The sequence below is a fragment of the Nanorana parkeri genome, unplaced genomic scaffold, assembly GCF_000935625.1.
Source record: "Nanorana parkeri isolate BGI_ZX_2015 unplaced genomic scaffold, ASM93562v1 scaffold137, whole genome shotgun sequence".
In the NCBI taxonomy this organism is placed as follows: domain Eukaryota; kingdom Metazoa; phylum Chordata; class Amphibia; order Anura; family Dicroglossidae; genus Nanorana; species Nanorana parkeri.
The window spans coordinates 829792-845655 of NW_017306405.1; the positions used below are offsets into that span (position 1 = coordinate 829792).

Genomic DNA, 15864 nt, shown 5'->3' on the forward strand with positions numbered 1-15864 from the left:
ATGTACCGATACTTTTGAGCTCCAAGACTAGACTAGAGAAAAATTCAAAAGTTAGGAGGCAGCTGTCATTTGTAAGGAGCACACGGAGCTCCTGGGATTTGTACATCTCTGTTTTAATGTACGATTTTGTTTTTATAAATATAAATAAAGGGATGCACAGATACCAGTTTTGCGAGTACTGGTACTTGCCGAGTACTTACAAGTACGAGTACTGATAAATGTTTGTTTATTGTCATGTGACAGTTTTTCTAAAACAATACAGACTAATGATTTCTGGACATTGGTGGAGTGCCAGAAACAGGTCCCCGCTGCAACCCTGGTAGTTCTCATGAAAATGCCAAGTATCTGCACTGGTACTCGAAAAGTATCTAGTTCTTATATGGGAAATTTTGAGATGGAGGCTTTGGCAGTGGAGGAGAGATGATAGTATTACTAGGACCTATATTGCTGCGTAGACTGCGTAGGCTTCCTCTCTACAAGTCCCTACACTTGAAGAGAGAATCTCTAAAGGGAAATCAGAGCTATTAGAAATAAGACACATTCTTCATAATGTGTTTTCCAGCTGTTGTGGTTGATTCTCATTGTACTATTGTCCTCTATTACTGCGCCCCCAGTGCTAAGTACCCTGTACTAGAATGATGTTCCTTTTATTGTATGTTTTTCTTTTGCATATGTTAGTGGAATTTCAATACCTTACTCTGGCTTTGTAAGCTGTACTTTGGCTATGTATTGTCAGTGTCTGCTTTAGTTGCCTTCTCCCTCTTTCTTTTTGTTTACTGCCGCCTTGGCACTATTGTTGTATATAAAGTTATACAATTGTAAACTACAAACCTTAATAAAAATCACCTTTAAAAAGAAATCAAAGACAGAAGTATGACCATTCTCAACCTGTTACTTATACTACTCGGTATAGCTTAGAATTTGAAGAGGTTAAGCATATAACGCATAGATGTTTACTCATTTTATATGGGAATCTGGACCTGAAAGGGACGTTACTGTGGGGTGTATGTTACTGTGGGGTGTATAATTTGTTGCTAGCAGAGCCTATACAATATTTTGTCTCCTAGTTTTTCATTTCAATCTAAAAAGAAAACATGGTTTATTACAACGGGTATGTTTTAGATGTGGTTCTTCTCGCTGCTCTAGCTGTATCCTGTTGGGTGATTTGCATGTCTTGCTGGAGATTCTTTTGAAATTCAGCAACTAGTAAACTGTAAGACTTGATATGTGGAGTATGTTATTTCCTGTATAGTGTGCAGTAAACAATACGTTGGTAGAATGCAATCTCTAATATTAGGACAAAAAAGAACGCCAACAAGGTGAAATATTATGTAAGGTGTCCTGGCTGTAGAATAGAATCTTCAGGAGTACAAATTATTTAGAGGATTCAGCATCCTAATAGAAGAGGAGACTGTTTTTTTTCTTTGCTGAGGAGAAGGGGAAGTATTTTGGATATTTAAGATACCCGCATCCCCAAAGGCTTAAACTTTGAGTGGGATGTGATACACTGAATAAGTTTATCCTGCTTTTTGTTCAGTTTTAATTTCTCTGTTCTATTTTTCTACTGCCTTTTAAAAGGGATATCAACACCACTGCTATTGATCCTCTGCTTGTGCAGAGTGTGCATACAGTAGATGGCTTATGGGGAGTCTGCTGACTTATTTCCCGCTTGAATCTCCTGTTGTCACATATGTGTAGGGCACTTTGGCTAACGTGCTGGACTTTGAAATCTTCTCCCGTTCTTAACATCAATAAGCCTCCTTTCTTTTCTCTACTCCCTCAACTTCAGCGTTGAAGCCCTCCGAGCTTGGCCACCTTTGTGCTGCTTCGACTTTTTGCAAGAGGTGGTGTCCCATGGCTACAAACTTGCATTTCATTCCCTGCACCTTCCTTGTGTTCTCGCTTTAAACCTTATTGTTTTTCCTTGCAGACTTGTCCATTGGGCCCTCTCTGGGCCAAGGTGTCATAGCCCCTGGTCCCTGCTGTAGAACAGCTTGAAGTGTTTTATGCCAACCTATTCAGGGTTTCTAAACCCAAAGGAGGTATTCGCCCCATCTTTGAGCTCAAAGCCTTCAATGTTTGTCTGGGCCCAAAAATTACAGATGGTAAAATCCATGTCTGTCATTGTCCACTTTTACCAGTTAGACTTTCTGACTTATGTGGTCATAAAAGATTTTTACTTTAAAAAGGAGTATTCATTTCTCAAACCTTTTTCCAATAATGAATCCAGATCAAACAAATACTACATTGCCAAACAAAGTGTTTCTTTATATTTTTGACCAAGCACTTACTGCCATCGTGTTTCTGAACAGCTGGTTCCAAGTCTCTCAGCTCAACTTCCCTGAACATCCTGCCCAGTCAAGATCACAAGGGACAGAGCAGTTTCCAGCAGTACTAGCTTCTAGGAGGGTGGAGGGAGGATAGGGGGCCAGGGGGGAGGGGAGTAGCTTGGTTTGCTGTTTGTGGAAACACATGCAGCTTACTAGCACACACAAGGGTGGCACCATAGGATCCTGCAAGTGAAAGGAGCCCCCCTAAAACAGGAGATCAGGGTCAGTGGTCAGGGGATCAGCTCATTCTGCAGGAAACGAAAACTTTTAAGCATCAAGAAGCAGCACCCATTGTAAGTGTTTTAATCAGTGTTTGGAATAGCTTAAAACCCTTTTGACTTTAATATCACTTTAACATGTGCCCTTCTTTCCAACACGTCAGCACTTTCTGCAGTTTGCTGTAGGGCCACTGCACTACCAGTTAGTGGCCCTGCCATTCAGCCAATTTTCTGCATTTTGGGTGGTCTCTAAGGCCCTGGCTCCAAAGTTGGCCCTGTTGCACCCCTGGATTATCCCCATCTTGGGTTTATTGGACAACCTCCTGTTGAAGGAAGTGTTAGCCAGGGCTTTGTTGGACAGCATGTATGTGACTGTCCAGACATTAGAGGTTCAGTTAGATCCTGAACTTGGGGCTGATGGTAGCCTTCTTCAAGCCAGTTCTCTTTGCCCCTTTTCATTCCAGACATCTACAACACAATATTCTGTCTCAGCGGGACAAATTGGCCCGATCTCTGGACAGGCTTTTCCTGGCTTGGTGGCTCAGGAATCTGGCTCTGGAGATGGAAGGCATTTCTTCCCATCTTTTGAAAGCTTCTTACAATAGACACCAGCTTGTTGGACTGGGGTGAGTCTGGGGCATCTTATCGTTGTGGGGTACTTGTTTGTCTGAGTAAACTTGAAGCTTACTTTTGGCTGTTCCTTCAGAGTTGGATGAACCTGCCATCCGATACAGATTAAGTGTGACAACGCCACTGTGGAGGCTTACATCAATCATCAGGGAGGTACTAGAAGTCTAACTGCAGTATGAGGGGTGGAGAGGATCCTGTCCCTGGCAGAACCTTGCGTTCCTGCTTTATCTGTTTTACAGATTAGAGGTGTATTCCATTGATCCTCATTTATCTGGATTGGCCCAGGCAGATGTGGTATGGCAACTTGGTAACCCTTCAAGCAGATACGCCATGGGCCCCGCCAAACCATCTAGTTCTAATGGCTGAAGTGCTGATTTAACATCCTGCTTCTTGGTTGCTGGCCCTAATACCATGGCTGTTAAAACCCATGTTCTAGGGAACAGTGGCATCTGAGTAATTCAAATAATGCTCAAGCCTAGAAAGTCCACTTCCCTCAAGGTCTATCATGAGATGTGAAAGGTGTACTTCGCTTGATGCAAGTCCTGGGGCTTCCCTCCCAGCAGCTTCTCTGTAGGCTGTATCATCTCTTTCTTAAGCTGGCCATAGACCTTACCACCATCGCAAGACTTTTGTCTTGTGGTAAGGTCATTAAAAAAACGTACGATCTGCCCATCTTGGACAGGCGAATCGTACTTGCGATAATCACAAGTCCGCCCCGCTGAGGGGCGGCATCTGATGACCGCAATGCTGACCGGCCAGTGTGCGCTTGCGCACACCGGCCTGTGCGGCAATTATCTTACGAGCATGCCACAAACCAGCCGAAAATCGTACGATTCTCGGCTGGTTTTCAAACATGTTCGTAAGACAAAGTCGTGCGACTGTACAGTAGAAACGGTTGCACGCCTTCCACACACCTTGCGATTATCGTACGATCGCGGGATTTCCCGCGATTATCGTACGATAATCGTAAGGTGTGTGGGCACCTTTTACAGTTTGGTCTGGATGTTTGGTTCTAAGCGTCATCAAAGGTCAAGCACAAACGAGCAGTTAACCGAGTGCAGGGGCAGCCCCAGTGCAAGGGTTAATAATTATACCCTGGGCTGGTCTACAGCTTTTGTGTTTTCCAATGTCAACTCCTCCTGTGTTTGGCAGTATAACCTGAAGGTTTAGGGCTTCTTGTGTCCATCGAGAAAAGGATTTTACAGAGTTAAAAAAATCCTATTTTTCGTAGCTATTTAATGTTAAATACAGTGGGGGAATTTTTAAAAACTGGAGCAGAATCTTTCCTGATTCTCTTACTTCTCGGAAGATAGGGGGAGGGGAAGGAGAGAGGGAGAGGGGGGTGAATAAGGAAAGAGAAATAAATAAATAATATAAATGTATGTGTGTGTATGTGAGTATGCATGTATGTATATGTTCTCATTTAGTCTCAATGACCATATGGTCTAAAGACATATACCTATGGGATTATACGCCTGTAATATCTGATTGGATTTTTTTTTTCCAAGATATAGTTTTAAATGTTTATATTATATGATTAACTTGTAAACCTTCCATAATGCTTAAGCTATGTTCTTCTATGTTCTTTGTTATTGAAAATATAAAACTTAAAGAAAGAATTATAAAAACAAAACAAAAACTGGAGCAGATAAAATCTGGAGCAGTTGCCTATGGCAGCCAATCGGCTTCTCTCTTCAGTTTGTTCAGTTAACCTTTGAAAAGGAAAGAGGAAGCTGATTGGTTTGCATGGACAACTGGTCCAGATTCTGTCTGCTCCAGTTTTGATAAATTCCCCTCAGTGAGTCATGAAAAAGAAAGGTATAATATCCATCTTCTCAAAACTTGCTTTAGCTTGTTCTGGTTTACATGTGGTTTCTGGAGCATGAAGAGTTTGAAATTATGGTATTAGGTGCCCTCTAGCAGCAAATTGTAGAACTGCAATTGTTGGATTTTGTTGTAAAACTTATAGTGAATTATTTCTTAGTGGGAAATGTTTTTTTTTTAAATACTGATACTTGTTTTGCCTTTCGGCTAACCAATACTTGTGTTTTCTCTTCCAGACTGTTCCTGAGTACATTCACACTGGCAGTTTCAGCCGGTGCTGTGCTGCTTCTTCCTTTCTCCATTATCAGCAATGAGATCCTCTTGTCTTTCCCTAAAAGCTACTATATCCAATGGCTGAATGGATCTCTCATTCATGGTTAGTAAATGTTGTCACATAAATGAAACAATGAGTGGAACTCGCAGTAAAATTGACACCATTTCGCAAACCGTATAAAATCATTCTGTTGTTACCAATACGTACAATGAGTACTTCAAGTTGTGTGTTCTTTATCTTTCTTTCACTTGTCAATTATGTTTAATTGGCTGGAGATGCTTATTATCTGTCCAGTATTAGCAGTCCAGAATCTGAAGGTGAAGGAGCTGATCTGACCAGACTCTAGTGCAGGAGTAAGTGGTACTCTGCATAAATCAGATTTCTCATTTTGTGGTGGATAAGATTGTCTTCACAGCTTTCTGGGATATAGCCAATGAAATGTTCTTTCATCCAGCATGACTCCACCCAAAATACCAACCCCTTTTATTCATCAACAAAGCAGGATTACACCAGAACTTGTCATGCATGGGATATAACACAACACAATAAAGATTTTCCAGCCTCCTCGCTGGATCGTTTTTGTTAGACTTTTAGTTAGACTTTCAGTCTGCTCTTACACAGACTCTCTCGACAGTCTCTCACTGTTTCTTAAGTCAGATGTTAAATTGATTTGACTCCTTCCTCATATAGGCAGAGACAGACCTGGACAGGCACTCCCAGAATGTCTTTACACAGCCTCGGCAGCAATGGTTCACCCAGTAGCCCTGGTCTAGTGTGGCCTCTTCCTTTTGTGGGCAAAACCTAGCTGTGTCTAATTACACTCCCCCCATAGACTACCAGTTCTAAGCTATTGGGCAATCGTATTCCCCAACAGGGGCGGACAGACCATACGGGCAGTCAGGCACTGCCCGAGGGCCTGTGGCCAAAGAGGGGGCCCGTCACAGATCTCCGTGCCCTTTTCATCCCGCATGTAGGAGGACGCAGATTTGTTAAATCGGCGACGGCAGTGTCGCCCGCCTCCCGGGCCTGTTATACACTGCCGTTGTCGCTTTAAAAGAGCTGCATCTCCTACAGCGGCGCGGCTGAGAAGAGCTCTGAGGTGGGGGCGTGTCGTAGTGGATGGGGGCGTGTTGCAGTGGACAGAGGGCTGACCTACCGCGGAGGAGGGACAGAGGCACGAGCGCCTCATGCTGGGGGGGCCCCACTGAGATCCGGCCCTGGGCCCCCCACTTAAGAGTTCTACAAAAACCCTGACTGGAACCGGGGGATCAGGAGCCCTGATGCTGGTAAGTGAATTTAATTACTTTTTTCTTATGAGCTGTAAATGGGAAGATTTTAACCTTTTTGTCTCCATTCATATACAGCGTTTGAGTTTCCTGTGCGGTTTTTCATGTGGGAGGCCGCACGGGACGCAAATGCTATATGTGAGCAGCACGGATTCCTCTCATTTGCGGCCATTATATAGCCGCAAACGTGGAATCTGACGGATTATCGTGCTTGCAGTACACACTGGAGCGGCTGTCCGCATATGAGCGGAGCCGCTTTAAACAGAAAAAACAATGCACTTTTATGTGCTTTGTCCAGACTATTGGAACACGCAGTACGAAACCGCACGGCGCCCAAAATAGTGCAAGTGCGATAATCCAGCGGATTCTGTACGTTCGCGGCTAAATAATAGCTGTAATGAGCGGACTCCATGCAGTTGTTTCACATATAGCGTTTGCGTCCCGTGTGGTCTTCCGCACGGAAATTCAAATGCTTTGGGGGTTATTCACCAATGAATAACCCAGCCAAAGTGAAGTGAGCTGAACGCTGTTTCGGCTATTCACTTCAGCCTTGTAATGCTGATTTCAGCTGTACCTCGGCTAAAATCAGCCGTACATCAGCTGAGCCGAAGTGCAGAAGGAGTTCGACTTAGCCGATCCGACATCTGGATCGGCTGAGCCGAAGCTCCGGCAGCTCACTCACTGCCGTTCGCCCCATTTCTCACAGGGGCCGAATAGCAGTGAGTAAGTAGCCAAATGCCACGAGCGGCATTCGGCTCGGCTATTCTGCTCGGTACCTCCGTGGTAGCGAGCAGAATAGAAAAAAAGTTAAATGAATGAGAAAAAATGTTTTAAGAAAATTTTTTTAACCAGTTGACATCCACGCTGTTAAACCCCCCTTCCCATCCAGGCCATTTTTCAGTATTCAGCGCAGCGGTACTTTGACTGACATTTATTCCGTCATGCAACGCTGTACTGAAATTAATTTTATACCATTTTTGGGGGACAGATAGAGCTTTCTTTTGGTGGTATTTATTCACCACTGGGGTTTTTAAAAATGTAAATTAAAAATATTTTAAAGAAAAAACAACGCACATCCTGTTTCCAATTGGCCGGCACCTGCCAGAGTCTTCTAGTAGGTCCCAGCCAATAAATAACAACTGGGTGGAGTCGGCTGTGATGGCATGACCCATTTGTTGGCATGGCCCAGTTGTTATTGTTTAATGACAGATCAGCATCCCCAGGTCATTTGAGGACGCTGATCTGTTATTACAACTGCCCAGCCCAGCTGTCATCTGCGTGGAGATCGTTCGGCTTCGGCTGACCTTTCTCCCTGCTTTGGCTGTGAATACGACTCAGCCAAGCTGAAGCCTATGGGTTCGGCTTGGCTGAGCCGCTCAGCTGCCTTCGGCTGCTGTACGGGCTATTGTGAATATTGTGAATAGCCCGTACAGCAATTCGGCTGTGGATGGGGCTTGTATATGGGTGGAGCACAAGGGGGCCCCATAATGTTGTATTGCCCGGGGGCCCCATGTGTTGTCAGTCCGCCCCTGTTCCCCAACACTGCCTTCCCCAGTTTAAACCCATTCATTGTAAAAATATTGAAGGGAATTTATCAAACCTGGAGCAGACAGAATTTGGGGCAATTGCCCACGGCAGCCAGTTGGCTTCTTTGTTTCATTTTTAAAGCTTAACTGAACAAACTGAAGAGAGAAGCTGATTGGTTACTATGGGCAACCACTCCAGATTCTGTCTGCTCCAGTTTTAATAAAATGGCAGAGTGTTCAGTGGCAGAGAAAATGGCAGAGTGTTCAGTAAGGGTCTGTTCACAGCATTGAGCTATGGTAACGTGTGTCGGCTTGGTGTGATGCCAGTCATTCTGAACTGTGCTCCAACGTGCCTTTCCAGTGGACATGCATTGCAGCACATGGTAGCAGACTGCTTTGCGTTACGGTATGTTGTGTTAGGAATTAGTACATGCACCTGTTTTAGTGCGCAGACAGCCTATTAGAATACACAACAGTGTGATGGGGCTCTAAATGTACATGTAAACATGTAGAAAGATTATATCTCACCTTTTGGGTTTATTAAAACGCAGCAAAGAGCAATGATGGACAGTAATCATGGTACATAAAGTCAATTTTGTCTGCAGACTAAAGCAGCTGACATTTGACTTTGATGGTCGCTATCTGTTACTACACGCTAGTGGCATTTCTGCTGGTAAAATAAGTAGGGATGCACCTATACCGGTATTTCGGTATCGAGTACCGATATTTTATTTGGTACTTGCCAATACAGAGTACCGGAAGTCCCATTCAGGAAGCTAGGCGGCATGTAAAGACTAACCACCCGGCTTCCCGATTAGCAGGGAAGCCGCCCCCATGCTTCTCGTCACTAGGTGACGAGAAAGCATGGAGCTGGCTTTCTGGCCAATCAGGAAGCTGGGCTGTGTAATGACACGACGCCCGGCTTCCTGATTGGCCGGAAGTTGGCTCCATGCTCCCTCGTCATGAGGTGAAGAGGGAGCACGAGGCCGGCCTCCCAGCCAATCAGAAACCTGGGCTCCGCGTCATTACTGGCCTAATTGGCCAGCTTCCTGATTGTCGGGGAAGCCGGCTCCATGCTCTCTAATCACAAGTGACGAGGGAGCATGGAGCCGGCTGTCCGGCCAATCAGGAAGCCGGGCAGTGTGTCATTACACCCCCCCGGCTTTCTGATTGGCCAACCGGAAGTAGCGGGCTAGGCATCGGAGCATTTGGGCACGTACGAGTACTCGCCGAAATACTCGGCATCCGCACCGATACCAATACTAGTATTGGTATCGGTGCATCACTAAAAGTAAGCCCTTTAAAATTTGACCATTATGAGCACATACATTAGAAGCATAATTAGAGTACCTATTGAAATGAGTTAAAATAATGTTAGAAGCTGTTATATTTTGATACTTGGTGTCTGGCCTAAAGTCATTGAAAAATACAGAACCGTATAAGCAGAATGTGACATTGTTGCTTTTCTTTTGTCTTACAAACGTGAAATGTATTGGTGTTCTGTCAGATAGTCACCACTAGATGGAGGTAAAGGTACATGAATTACATTCATTTTGTGTCATTTCAATATTCGATGTAAGCAATACTACTTCTATTCTTTATGTTTTCTGTTCCAGAGACCTGCAGGCCTCACGTATTGCCCAAATTCCTCTATAGTGTCATGTATGAGATTATTTGTTGTTTTGCTTATCAATAGAGACCATGGGGCAGAAGGATTTTTCAGGATGTGCTGATTAGATTGTGTAAATAATGTGTTGTGCGGCAGTACAAAGGTAATTGTAACGTATATGTTGCACTTACCTTTGTGTCACTCTTCTGCCACTTCTTTCCCAATCCCCTAATCATTTATTTTATTTGCTGTGCATTTGCCATGCAGTGTACATACCTGCTTAATTCGGGGCATCTGTAAAATCCTGAGAATGGAGCTGGGTGCAGGAGTGATGTAACCTCCATGCTCATTGCAGGAGTTAATTCATCAGTGTCCTCCCAATGGCCAAAATAAGCAGACGTTCATAAGTGTGAAAAACAATATTGTGCCGAGCTAATAATCATACATATCTAATAAAGTGAAACATATATAAGTGAGTCACATATATGAGCCTTCAAACAAATGAGGCATATAAAATATCTACACAAAGACAAAAAAGCAATATAGACAATAAAAAGTCTCAAGGAAAAAAGCAAAAGCAAACAATGGTGATTGTGCAAAAAAAAAATCCTTCCGATGATTTGCAGCCAATCTGCATATAACTCTCAGGTAAGGATAATCGCACAATGCAGGCAGACCTTCACCTCCACCCAGTGAGTGATGACAACAAGTGAGTGCTCACCTGGGGAGGTAGACCTACAGAGCTAGGTCAAATGCGCTTTTTCCCTTCTTAATGGGGGAGGGAAGCCCATGCACGGAACAGGCGATAAGGTCTCCTCAGATCACAGGTATTTATATCCAGGTGGAAAGAGAAAAAGGACAAGGGCATAGTGCGTAATGTCCAATAAAATGCAATTTATTAAATAAAAAATGCGTACTCACAATGATATAAACAGTACAGGCATTGGGTATTGCTGGATCAGACCAGCAGGGCAAATGGCAGCAAAGCGATAATAAAACCTGTTCGTCCGGCTCAGCTCAGTGCAGTGATATCAGAAGCTCTGCCCTACGTACGTTACGTCAAAACACGTGACTTCATCAGGGGTCTCATAAGTGCTGAATAAATTGGCAGCAACAGTGAGTGTAGATTTGTCAGCACTGGGGGGGGAGCACAGAAGAGAAGGTAGGTCTGGATATCAGGGCCAGCTGATCCAAAAAAAAAGAAACCTTATGACTTTAAAATCCGTTTTATTTGTTAATGTTACAATGAACTGAGGCACAACATTTCAGAATTACAATTTCATCACCTGGAGTTCAACATCTATTCTCATCCGATTGTGTGTTATTTGAAGGATTATAGCCTGTACTTTTCTTTTTTTCTTTTTGCGATTGAAAGATGAAACCTTTTTGGTTACTATTAGGGATGCACCGATACCAAGTACAGTACTCAGTACAAGTACAGATACTTTTCAAGCTCCATGACTAGACTAGAGAAAGATTCAAAAGTTAGGAGGCAGCTGTCATTTGTAAGGAGCACACGGAGCTCCTGGGATTTGTATCTCTGTTTTAAAGGAGAACTATGAGATGAGTGATTTCCACTCACCTCATAGTTCTAAGCCGACCTGTGACAATGAGACTGTCACAGGTCCGCTCAGTAGATCGGGAGGTGAGGGAACACATACCGGGTTCCCTCACCTCTCGATCCTGTCACGGCTCTCTGCCGTGACAGGGGGAGGGGCTGGATTCCCCTCTCCCCGCTCCCATCTGCCAGCGCTGACTGGCGGAACAGACGGGGGAGGGGGCGGGTACAGCTGGCTCTGCCTCTAGGTAGGCAGAGCCAGCTGTCACTCACGCAGCTGGGCGGATCCCGTCATCTACGTCGGGATCCGCTCCAGGTGAGGCGTCTCAGTATACCGCGAGCTTTAGCTCGCGGTATACTGAGCTTAGGGTGACGGGAGGACGCTAGTTTGTGTCCTCCCGTTACCCTAAGGAGAACTATGGGGAAAAACACTGACCCCATAGTTCTCCTTTAATACTTTATTTTATTTTTAAATCTATAACATGCACCGATACCATTTTTCCAAGTACTCACAGATACAAGTACTGATACATTTTTGTTTAGTGTCATGTGACAGTTTTTCTAAAACAATACAGACTAATGATTTCAGGACAGTGGTGGAGCGCCAGAGCCAGGTCCCAGCTACAACCCTGGTAGTTCTCATGAAAATGCCAAGTATCGGCACTGGTATCTTTGCATTCCTAGTTACTATAGTACTAAAAGCTGTAGTGACACATGGACTCCAGTTTTTCTTTCACTAGGCTTTATGGAGCCCCCCCCTCTTGAGTTAGGTGACAAAGTATAATTTGCCAGCACAGGCACTGTAAAACGTAAATAGTGTGTTCTGTTCAGAGACACATTTCACAAAGTGACTTTCAGCAAAGCACGCTTCAGATTAATCACCCAAGAAATCTGTGGGCTTTAAATCTTGGATGACAGCCAGGCTGCAGCCTGACATATTAAATATTTTCATTAGGACCACCGATGATTCTATTTCTGGATCTAGCCTCGTTCCAGGGACACACGTTTTATGAATGTTGTGATAAAGACGTGTCCTAAGGCCTCTACAGAGCTTGAAATAAAATTGATATATTAACTTAACAGATCATGGAGAAAAACTGAATGGGCCTGATGTATATAAAGAAGAGGAATGGAGAATGTCAGTGTTGGTTATAGCAACCAATCACATCCCAGGAGCTAAGTGGATTCCAGTAAATTCAACCTGTACATCATTCTAAATGTAGGGGGCCTGGCTAAGAACTGGCATAACGAGATGCTTCCTGTAACTTTTATCAGAGCAGAGCTTCTTCCTGGGGGTCTCTCTGGTTTAGTTTCACTTTGTTACTGGAAATTCCTTTTTAATGATAGGCCCTGTCACCAACCATTCGCCTATGCAGTAAGAGTGCTTTTACTGCAACCTAATTGGACAATGGCATTCAATGGGAGTCGGGGCAAGTCTGGCACCCAAAATAAGTGAATCTAAATCATTCTAGCTAAAGCGATTCGTGACCTTTTAGGCAAGACATTGAAAACATATTTTAAAGCCACAGTTGAGGAAAAATGATACTATAGACTCGGCACTAGATGCATACATTATTATTAAAAAGGTGGTTGTTGTGTGTGGAGGGCTCCTGCAAAGTATAAAAATCTTACCTTGCAGCATGCTATCTCCCGCACATAACACTGAGCTTCTGGGCACTGAAGAGAGGGAGAGATGTGACTCAAGCAGTACAGTGCTCCGGTCTCATCACTTGACCCTCCTCACTATCCTCCATTTACAAAGTGTCCTCCTCGTCCCCTCCTCGCCTCACACAGGCCTGGATATATGCAGACAAACGATGGCTGTCATCTGCATTGTTTGAATTATTCCTGTTGATGTCAATAAAAGTATATGTTCTATGGCTCATAACTTTTCGGCCTGCTTCTAGAATGGACTTGTGTGCTCCTGAATCATATGTGGTTTTCTTCGGGCATGGTGTCTTATATGAAAATTGTTTATACACCAGGTGTATGTTTGCTAATTTTGACTCATACTGCTGAACATTTTAAATACTCTGCTCCAAAACAATATACACTGGAATTTTATTGTTATTAAATAACCGTATTGTTTGAAATTTTCAGGTCTGTGGAATTTGGTTTCCCTTTTCTCCAATCTGTGTCTGTTTGTGCTGATGCCATTTGCGTTCTTCTTTCTTGAATCTGAAGGCTTTGCCGGACTGAAAAAGGTAATTTATTTTTCTTTGTGAATAAAGCTGTCTCATATTAATTTACATAAAGAGAGTACTATGCAGTTAGCTGCTTATCTATAATGCGTCTATACAAGTCTTTTACAGGCCATGTTTTCCACACTTCCCGATGGCAGGAAAGGCAGTAATGTTATTGTAATCTTTTAGGAAAACTTCCCTTGTATCACCAGAGATTTTGGTTTTCATCTAGAGAAAATTGCAAGTGGTACCAGTTATTCAAATGCTGCTACAGACCTTTGTGCCATCATTTGTTTTCTGTCACAGAAATGTGTTTATTAGAATAGTGTCCCTGGATATTTACTTATTTCTTTTATGTTTGATCTATAATTTGGTAAAGTTCCTGTTTTGTTGAATTTACTATAAAAAGCAGAAGCATTCAATGGGGTATATGCACAAACTATGAAATGGGTACTTCCCTTCCCACTGCCCAAGCTGCAGATCTTTGCTCTCTTGAAGAGCTACACTTGCTAAACAATCTTCTGCATTTGACACTTGGGGGCCAGGCTTCCAACACTCCCCAATCTGTGTGCTGTGGCCCCATCCTCACACAGCAGTGATGTACAGTGGTACCCCGGGTCATGAACTTTATTCGATCCATGATTCTGGTCGCAAACCAAATCAAATTTCCCTGTAAGGTTAATCCGTTCTGACCCCTACGAACGTGGTCACGAACCGTTTTTGGTCCAGAACAGAATCAAATTTTCCCATAAGGTTCAATGTAACTGAGGTTTATCTGTTCTGAACCATAGGTATATTCATTCCCACTCTGCACTTTTTACCACCATGCTTGCTCTGCACTTTCTTTGGAGCCATGCTGGATTGAATACTGTACAGTACTGTACGTGCTAAAAAGCACACAAAAAAGCTTCACCGCAAGTGTGCACAAGTCGGTCTGCGACCGCAATCTCGACTATCGGAAACCACGACCACGTGTCGGAGCAGAAAAGATGGCCGTGGTCGTGTTCATCACGCGATTTGGAGTTTGTGAACAGAAGCAAAATTTTGCTGAACTTCCTGTTCGCAAACCGAATTGTTTGCGAAAAGAAGCATTCGTGAACCGAGGTATTACTGTACAATGTGGAACAGGGACAGGCATCTGATACACTGTCTGATGCCGAAGATTCCTTGGCAATGAAAGATAGTGAAGAGTCATATAGACAGATTTGCTGACAAAAGTTAAAAAGTGTTTCCTTCGACTTACTAGTTTAGGTTTTTTTAAATTTTTCTCTGTGCTATTTTTTATTTTGGATGACCTCACTTGACTTTTGCCAAGGTCTAACCTTTAGGCCTCATGCACACTAGCAGGCTGCGTTTAAGCCCAACAGAAGTTATCTGGTAATTAGAAAAACAACTTTATGCTTCCCAGATCACTTTTTTCTGTGCTGTGCTTAGTCGCGTTTACACGCATTTAGCCACATAAAACTGGGCTAGCCGGACCCAGAAAGCAGAAATTTCTATTTTGGGTATACTGACCTAGACTGAAGGCACCTAGATGCTGCTGGACGCCTAGGTGTGCATTGTCATAGAAATGCATCACATGAGTTCAGGTGCGTTTTTAGAAATGAGCTCCAAACACACCTGAACTCAACGTTTTGGTACGTAGTGTGCATGAGGCCTTAAACTGAACTTCAACTAATGGATACACAGATAAAATACATACATGGGGCTGTTCTAACTGCCAAAGGATTTGCATTTCTACCTGTTTATTCCTAAGATTTCCACATTCTGTCACAGACCATATGATGACACTAATTTCTCTGTTACAGTCGAAGTGGACCTTGCTTAAGGTCTGCTTTATTCTTTAGGCTTTCACCTTCTCCCATGCAAAAACAGCATTAAACATTCCAAAAATTCACACATTGACTTGGTAGCTTTGTCATTTTCCTGCCGCCTCTACATTAGTCTTTGAGGCGGTGTGTTGGACAGTGGGCCCTACAGTAGCTCTGATAAAGCTGGCTTGTACCTTCACAGCTAACACCCATTACCACTTTCCTGCTTGTTCCACTGCAAGATTGCAGCACAATTATCCAGCAGCTATGCAAGTAGAGCAGAAAAGGATAACAAATATTTAATATAAAATGCCCGGCAATGCGACATCAATCCAGCAAGCCCAGAAGATCTTCTAGACTGCTACAATTTAGAACTCTGTTAGTTTTAAACACAAATGCCGTTTATTTTTTTCATTAAACTAAAAATGTATCTGTATTGATAAGGAAGTTTGAAAGGGAAACATCTGAAAATTTCTCAGGCGGCCGCAAAGGATCTTGGGGCGGTGGCATGCGCAGTTTGGCCGGGAGACGAGGAGAGACACAAGGTAAGTATATGGAGCAGCGTGCACCCGCACAGACACCGTGGGACTTCAGAGGAGTCAGGAGATCGGAGAC

At 43.5% G+C, this 15864-nt stretch overlaps 1 protein-coding gene across 1 annotated transcript in view; it reads left to right on the plus strand.

Moving 5' to 3' along the window:
• LMBR1 (limb development membrane protein 1) overlaps positions 1–15864 on the plus strand; it is a 107569-nt gene that overhangs the window by 18962 nt on the left and 72743 nt on the right. The window contains exons 4-5 of the mRNA XM_018553987.1: positions 5239–5378; positions 13356–13459. Of these exons, the coding sequence (XP_018409489.1) occupies positions 5239–5378; positions 13356–13459 (244 nt within the window). The remainder of the gene's footprint in view (positions 1–5238; positions 5379–13355; positions 13460–15864) is intronic.